This window comes from Gigantopelta aegis, chromosome 11 (assembly GCF_016097555.1).
Source record: "Gigantopelta aegis isolate Gae_Host chromosome 11, Gae_host_genome, whole genome shotgun sequence".
Lineage (NCBI taxonomy): Eukaryota > Metazoa > Mollusca > Gastropoda > Neomphalida > Peltospiridae > Gigantopelta > Gigantopelta aegis.
The window spans coordinates 16,778,031-16,786,807 of NC_054709.1; the positions used below are offsets into that span (position 1 = coordinate 16,778,031).

General features: G+C 34.8%; 1 protein-coding gene across 1 annotated transcript; it reads right to left on the reverse strand.

Moving 5' to 3' along the window:
- Window positions 1-1,862: 1,862 nt before the first annotated feature.
- On the reverse strand, window positions 1,863-7,588 carry LOC121385350 (testis-expressed protein 49-like). Its single transcript, XM_041515993.1, has 3 exons — window positions 7,210-7,588; window positions 5,504-5,639; window positions 1,863-3,732 (listed from the first exon to the last, which is right to left on the reverse strand). Exons 1-3 carry the CDS (start codon window positions 7,457-7,459, stop codon window positions 3,684-3,686), a joined length of 435 nt encoding a protein of 144 aa, XP_041371927.1. The 5' UTR covers window positions 7,460-7,588; the 3' UTR covers window positions 1,863-3,683.
- Window positions 7,589-8,777: the final 1,189 nt, after the last annotated feature.

The following is an 8,777-nucleotide window of genomic DNA, read 5'->3' on the forward strand; positions in this document are numbered from 1 at the left end:
TGACAGTTATGGTCCTTGAACTTAGGAGATGTGAAAAATTGTTTTCCGGAATTTTGTTTTAGCAATGCCTGAAGAACTTTTTTGCATATAGCTTTATTATGTACTGTTACAGATCAAGTTTAACTTTCATCGCGATTTACAAATGTTCACATAGTTATGGTCCTTGGATTTAAGAGATAAGAAAAGGTGGTATGCCCGGTAGGGGACATATATTGCTTTAGCAGTACTCTCAGAATGTTTGACAGGTGTAATTTGTAACATGCATTATTTGCACCTTTCGGTATTCAGGAAAGAAAGCACTATTTTGTTATAGCGCACTTACCTACTGTACAGGTTAATGCATTGCAGGATCGGTTGCTTTCTGTGGACTAGTTTTTAGGAAGGAAGGAAGGAAATGTTTTTATTTAACGACGCACTCAACACATTTTATTTATGGTTATATGGCGTCGAACATTATGGTTAAGGACCACAGAGATATTGAGAGGAAACATGCTGTCGCCACTTCATGGGCTACTCTTTTCGATTAGCAGCAAAGGATCTTTTATATGCACCATCCCAGACAGGATAGTACATACCATGACCTCTGTTACATCAGTTATGGAGCTCTGGCTGGAACGAGAAATAGCCCAAAGGGTCCACCGATGGGATTCGATCCCAGACCGACCATGCATAAGGCTATATTACATTACTAATTACATTACACCCCAACAGGCCTCACCACCTTGAATATTGTAGGTGCACTTTTTAAATGTTGCACACCCTCCCTAAAAAAAATCCTACATCCACCCCTGAAACAAAAATCTTTAACAATGAATGAATGTTTAACAACACCCCAGCACAAAATTGTACATTGGCTATTGGGCGTCATAAAAGGTAAGTATTTGGAAATAGTATTTATACAATTATGTAAAACCACAGTGGGGAAAAGTATAATACAAAGTCAAATACAACAAACAATTGTTTTTATCATTTCAGTTTTAATACAAAACACAAAATGTGGTTTAATGCTGAATTGGTATGTGCTACATGTTACAGAGGACATTAAGTAAAAAAACAAAACCACAAAAAACCAGCAAATTACTGAAAGTCGCCATGTGACACTGAAATATGAAAAATATTTTCAGTTATAATTGAACTCTAAGGGTCGTACCAAGTGAAGATGCAAAAGGGCAGTTGCACAAACTGGTGTAGCCAGAGGGGTGTCAATCACACCTACCCCCCCCCCCACCACCAAGTTAAATATTTTTCTGTCACTCCATAACATGACTAATAGACTGGTTGTCCCCGCCACCTCCACCCCCTCCCAACAGCCAGTTTATCCTAGTAGCACTTCGGGGGGGGGGGGGGGGGGGGGGGGGTCCCCGCAGTGATGTGTACATTTATTTTTCCCCAAGTAATTTTTCTCTCCTCTCTTTTACTGTTCAGTATATTAGTGTGCCGCGATTACATTTTCACTGCAACCCCACTTAGATACGACCCTGACAACGGAACAATTTGTGTTTAAATAGTTAAACACGTATAGGCCTCTTTATTCCAGTGTTCTAATACAATTTTACAATCATAAAAATAAACCGACACCAATATTAAATTTTATTAAGTGAAAACATTAAAAACATATACTAATTTATACTCATTTTTCATTTGTCGAAAACCTCGAAACACGTAAATAATAAACAAATAATGACATGTATTTAACATAAATATTACAGTAAAACCTGTCTAAAACCGGATCACACCGTGTACCTAATATTTATCCGATTTAGACTGGATCTGGGGCCTAATTCACAAAGGTCTCTTAGGCTCTGCTAAACAACAAAGCATCCTCTTTGCAAGTCTTTTAGCACTGCACTGCGAGATCGCAAAGTTGCGAGATCGCCAAGTTGCGAGATCGCAAAGTTGCGAGATCGCCAAGTTGCGAGATCGCAAAGTTGCGAGATCGCAAAGTTGCGAAAGTTTAATGAATTAGGCCCCATGGTGTTTAGAGGGTCTTGTTTGTTCCACTGTACTTCTCGTTGGCCAAAATTAAATGAACAACTCATTATCAGCAGTATTTATTAATTCGAAGCATGGCTCGAAATTCACAGAGAGAAGGTAGCAAATGACACTCAACATGCTTACTGATGATCTCCAAACACAGATACATTCAGAATTCCTAACTGATAATAGATACTAGTATAACAAGCTTTTACAGAGCTCGAACTTAAGAATTTTCTTCCACAGCAATTTAAAAACAAAGTTGCTGTGGGTAAAATGGCCCATCAAAACCAATTCAAAGGTTATTTTGCTGTATGTAGATATATTTCAAATGTACTAATGTTATATACTGGCAGATAGTGTACACCAAGAGTAAATATTATGCCATAAATGAGAAGCTTTAATGACTGCACTTTTTGCTGATGTTCCCGACCTACAGCATTTTATATCTCAATGACAACAATTGCCATCGGTGCCGCCATTAAATTCGAGCCCTGTTTTATCCACATTTGTCTCAAGTTTTCTGCATTGTTGTTTTGAAAATACTCTCCAAGTCTAACTCTCCAAGTCTAACAAGGAGTACTTCAAAACTATAATTTCCTGAACTGCTTCACAATTTCTAGCAATAGCTTCTGGATTAAAATATAAGAAGCAAATATTGCTTTCAACTCTTCAAAATGAATTTCTATCCTTGTAAAGCATGGAAGCAATCGATAAAAATATAAATGTAAAATTAAGGTATATTTGTAACCGGTATTAAAGCATATCTATAGGCACATCCAGGTTATAGGTTTTCAAAACAACACATATTCTCAGATTTTACATGAATGAAAATAATACAGATGATTCCAGGACCAGCATCTCTCTCAGACTTGAATCCCATTGAGCAAATTTAGGAGTTGGTTGGGCAACAATAACAAGCACAGACATTAATTAGAAAGACCACAAGAGTTCCCCTCAGTATGAAAAAGGAAGAAAAACTCAATGTCCAAGATTGCACTTTTAAGAGCATTCATAATTCAAAAGTTTAACTTAGACAGCCCAGTAGACATGAAAATCTAGGATTTATTTTATAAATATGACATTAGCTACAATTGAACGAATCTAAGATTTCTTTTTCATTTAAAAAACATTTATATTTAATTGTCTTTGATTTATAGCTACATAACCTTTTTTTTAAATTTAATAATAATCAGATGTATTTAAAAAAAAAAAAATAATAATAATAATTTAGTGTTAAAAAGTTAACCTTTGTTTTGTTTAATGGAACCACTAGAGAACATTGATTTATTTTACATTTATTCAAAGGGTGGTACAGATTTAGGATATTATTCTGTTTTTCACACCAATTAAAGACGCACCTCAGAGACTGAAAATTGTAGCCTGTAAAACATTTGAAGCAGTCCTATTTTTAGACCTAGTACGGTAGGTAACATAAAAATCCACCTGCTAAAACACACTGCAATAGTTCTTAATTTACAAAAAATAAATTTTTCAATATAAAAACTAAAAATAAAAGTAATACTGTTTTGTTAGCTCAGTTTATGAGCAGTCAACCTACATGTAGTTGTGAGACAATGTGACGTATAACAATAAAAATGTAATAAAAACAACGGGACAAAGGAAGTCTTTCTCACTATATGTATGAGGACAACTGTACATGTATAACTGTGGAGCTGTTCAGACTGGACACCACATGCACCTGTCTTTCAGAATAATGTAAACTCTCGATTTGTCATGGCCATTTTCTCCACAAATCTGAAATAGAAAATAATAGTATTAATAGTAGAAGAGATAGAAGAGAATAGAATAGAATAGAATAGAATAGAATAGAATAGAATAGATTTTTAACAACACCCCAAAACAAAAAAATACATCGGCTATTGGGTGTCAAACTATGGTAAATAGAAACATTAAATGATGAACCACATCAATATAAAAATCCAAGAGTTAAATTAAAACACAGTGTAAAGAACTGTGCAAAAAATACACATATCACAGATAGGTAATATTAAATTTTGGAATAAAAGTCAGTATCACGTAAAAATTGTAATATAAGTTCTGGATGGAATTGAAATGATTCCATCACATTTCGTTGTCCAAATATATCTTTTATAGTTTCTTCGAGATAATTACACTCCACCACCACCAAAATGTGGCGTACAGTCAGAGTACACTGACAGTACACACAATGAAGTGCAGGGTATTATTATTATTATTATTATTATTATTATTACTATAATAATGATGATGATGATAATAATTAATGTATTAACTAAATAATAACAATAATGTTAATAATAATTTAAATAATAATAGTAACAGACCTCAAAATTCTGAATATCTTGCAATTTGGCAATTTAGTACAGATATTTTCACAATTACTTGATAACGATAAAATTGCTGGTGATCCCTGCTATCCTGTCTGTGGGATGGTGCATATAAAAGATCCCTTGCTACTAATGGAAAAAAGTAGCAGGTTTCCTCTCTAAGGCTATATGTCAAAATTACCATATGTTTGACATCCAACAGCCAACAATTAATAAATTAATGTGCTCTAGTGTTGTTGTTAACCAAAACAAACATTTTCATGGGAATGTATTCAAGGGACATAACTCTGTCAGACATGGAATGTATCAATTTCTTTTGACAGAGTTATGGCTTTTGAACTTTGAAGATACAAAAAACAAATGGGCCAGGTACCGGCCTCGGTGGTGTCGTGGTTAAGCCACTGGACATAAGGCTGGTAGGTACAGGGTTCGCAGCCTGGTACTGGCTCCCACCCAGAGCGAGTTTCAACGACTCGGTGGGTAGGTGTAAGACCACTACACCCTCTTCTTTCTGACTAACCACTAATAATTACCCACTGTCCTGGACAGACAGCCCAGATAGCTGAGGTGTGTGCCCAGGACAGCATGCTTGAAACTTAATTGGATATAAGCACGAAAATAAGTTGAAATGAAATGAAATGAAATTGGGCCTAGTAGAGGACATGGATTGCTTTAGCCGTACACTCAGAATTCTTGTTCAGAGCGAGTTTTAACGAATGAATGGGTAGGTGTAAGGCCACTACACCCTATTCTCTCACTAACCACTAACACTGACAACTAACCCACTGTCCTGGACAGACAGCCCAGATAGCTGAGGTGTGTGCCCAGGACAGTGTGCTTGAACTTTAATTCGATATAAGCATGAAAAATAAGTTGAAATGAAATAAACATTATTTTAAAATATATATCCAGGGGCGTAGTGTGATCTGGACCTGGGGGAGTTCGAATTTTAACCAAATGGACCCTTTTTCTATTTAGTTTTTGCACCACCGGAAACTCCATATGTATAAACCTGTATGTTTTAGATCCTGAAAGCGGACCATTTGCTTCAGCAGGGGATTTTGTTCAACCCCCCCCCCCCCCCCCAGCCTATGCCCCTAATATCCATTAATTTCCAAGATTTTCAGGGTCCGTAATTTTACCCTCCGACCCTCTGGCACAAACTCTGTTGTTTATATTGTGAAATTGCTCCTTGTTACCTGGTCATTTCACTGTTGATCTGTGGATACCGGGGTGTGTGTGTCCATGGTAGTGTCTGTTTGATGGGATCCTCTTTGAGAAACCAGCCATACTGGAAAGATGTTGTCACTGGAAGCCGATGTAATTGGAAAGGTGCTGCAATTTGAAAATCCAATCAGTTTGTTAGAAAGCATTCTTGTAAGAGTTATGGGCCCATTGGGCTATTTCTCTTACCAGTGAGAGCACCACGTCCGGTATATCAAAAGTCGTGGTATGTGCTATCCTGTCTGTGGGCTAGTGCATATATAAAAAATACCTTGATACTAATGGGAAAATGTAGCTGGTTTCCTCTCCAAGACTGTCAAAATTACCAAATGTTTGACATGATCCAATAGCCAATGATTCACAAATCAATGTGCTCTAGTGGTGTCATTAAACAAAACAAACTTCTTCTTCTTGTAAGAGTTGGTTATTTTCCATAATAATGCAGAAAATAAAATTCTAAATATCATCAAATAAGTACTTAGTAGAAACAATTAAAGGGTCATGTGTATAAGGCCCAAAAAAATAATATGTGTGTTTCAGGTTTCATCTCTGGAAAAAATAGGGTAGGTAGGTAGGACATTTTTTTTTTTTTTTTTTTTTTTTTTAAACCGTGTTCTTGACATACTGCATATAACCTGTCTGCAAAAATCGCGGTGGATGTTGGGTTTTTTTTTTTTGGGGGGGGGGGTGTTTTTGGTAGTCAAATTTTTTTAGGGTCGCAGCGTAAAATTAGGGTCAGTCGGGAAAACGGAAACATAATTTCTTTTTTTACGCCTAATATATCATTATAGTATATGAGTTAGGAGAGGGGTTTCTGAGGTTAACCCTCTACTCTCAGACACGCTCATAGTAAATTTTCTTCTTTTTGCAATATATATCCTAGGAGAGCATGACTTAACCCTTCTTTAAAATGCTGAAATTCCTGCACTCGCTCCAGTAGGAAATATGTTTTGTCTTACATTATATCCAGAATTATAAGGTACTCAAGAATGTTACTTTAAGGCATAAAAAAAAAGGTTTTCGGGAACCCAACCCTACCTAATAAAAAAGTGGATCCTTATTATTATTTTTATTATTATTTTTTTTTTTTTTAAAGCCAACAAACTCTACCTCCTAGTGCATGGGTCACAATAAAGAGACATTCCCGAGTTTGCTGCAATTTTTAAGATGTTATCGACTAACAAAGACTTCTTAACTATTGTAATTACATATCAAATATATTTTTCTGCCTAAAATGTTAGTGGCTATATATTAAACGTGTTTCTGACCGTTCTGCTATTTGTACTAGGTTTTTCATTTTATTTCCTAAAATATATTTTTTCATAGGTACGAAATTATTTGAAGACAAAACCCAGCTTAGGCTTCTTACAAATATAATTAAGACGACCAGAAACACATTGACTATACAGAGACTGATATTCTAAACAAGAAAATATATTTAATATGTAAGTTTAATCGCAGCAAACTCAGGAATGTCCCTTTAAGGCAATACTTTTCTTAACACTACGTCCCTCTGGACTACCCTACCTCCCACCTTATTTCCTAGAAACACATTTTTTAATGTTTTGGCCTAAGTGTAAAACTAACCTAACACTTGTTTTAATACTTAATTTAAATATTTTAATTGGAATGCAAATTTAAAATAAATAAATAAATAAAATTAATTATTATTAAATTTTACCTTTTGGATTTCGTATGTGTTTCATTCTTATTGTTGCGAAGTCTGCACGTGATCCCCGGGGACCGGGGGGATAGCTGGAAATTTGGTTCAATGGTACAATAGATTTCGGTGGCATATTCCGGTCCACGATTGGTGGTAGTGCTCGGAAATTGAACTCGGTCGTCGATCGAATGGGACATTCCTGAGCCAAAAAAGATGTTTTTGTGATCGTATTTTGGTAGCCAAGTTGCGTCAGATTAAAATAAGACATGGCTGCTAGAGTTCAAAATTGTACGATTTTTTTTTTTAAAGAAAATATAACAACAAAATCATTCCATCATTGTTATTGCTGGTTACATTGCGAGATTTTTTTGTTCTGGAGATTAGTTGCTATGGTCAACGATTGTTTACGTTAACTGCACAGAAAGACTACTTTCTATATCACGATTATTCATAATATTAATACTGAATAACCAACGTCTGCTGTTAGTAGTATGTTAAGAAAAAAAACTTGGAGTATGTAAAAACTGTGAAAAAAATATACATCAAAATTACTTTTCTTTTCTATTTTATTAAAAAGTCTGATCCTCTCTTCTTTTTTCATTTATTTTTGGACTGTCTTAAAATGCTCCAAATTGTGTAAATATTCTGCTGAGCAGTTAATTTATTTTTATTTTTGCAGGGCTAGCTCTGGCACGAATTTTGAAAGCAGTTGGCGAATTTTATTTTAATTTGGTGAAAAACTCATGTAATAATTTTTTAAAATTTGAAAATAACTGTGGATTTCTGCAATTTTTCAAGTTTAATAGACAATTTGGCGAAATATTTTTCTCACCCAGAGCTAGCCCTGTTTTGGCTTGTTATCTTTTATTTAAAAAAAATTTTTTTTTTTTATTAACTTCTTCACTAATTGCTATTCCAAATTCTGTCTATTTCCAACACACACCCCTTCTGTCCCGGACCCAGTCACTGATAAATTCAGATAGTGCCCGGGAGAGACGTGCCTGCACCATAATTGGATATAGGCACGTTAAAGGGTCATTCCTGAGTTTGCTGCAATTTTTAAGATGTTATCGACTAACAGAGACTTTTTAACGATTGTAATTACATATCAAATTTATTTTTCTGCATAAAATATTAGTGGTTGTATAATTAAACGTGTTTCTGATCGTTCTAATATCTGTACTAGGTTAAATTTCATTTTATTTCCTGAAATATTGTTTTTTCGTATGTACGAAATTATTTGATGACAAAGTCCAGTTTGGGCTTCTTAGAAATATTAAAGGGACATACCCTAGTTTTTAAACACTAAGGCATATGTTTTACTATTAGAACCATTTTTGACAACTGAAATCATACTTTACTTAGATTTTATTGTTTAGGTTATCCATTTCCGTACATTTGAAGTGTTTTTGATCATCCTGGTGTTTTTAATATCACAAAATTCATTTCTCATATTTTTAAAAATGCACGTTCATCTGAGCGGTAACAGTTACGGAGTCGAGTTTTAGTCTATTTTTAAAGGGTATTTCACCATTTCAAAGTCACAGACTCATGTTTCACTCAAATGTAATTTAATCCAAACGTGT

What these genes read in the sequence shown, in the direction of transcription:
- LOC121385350 (XM_041515993.1), bottom strand. Translation starts at nt 7,459, where the DNA reads ATGTCTTATTTTAATCTGACGCAACTTGGCTACCAAAATACGATCACA. An exon ending in ACACATACGAAATCCAAAAG is followed by an intron (nt 5,640 to 7,209) that starts GTAAAATTTAAT and finishes TTCAAATTGCAG; the next exon opens with CACCTTTCCAATTACATCGG. An exon ending in ATCAACAGTGAAATGACCAG is followed by an intron (nt 3,733 to 5,503) that starts GTAACAAGGAGC and finishes TTTCTATTTCAG; the next exon opens with ATTTGTGGAGAAAATGGCCA.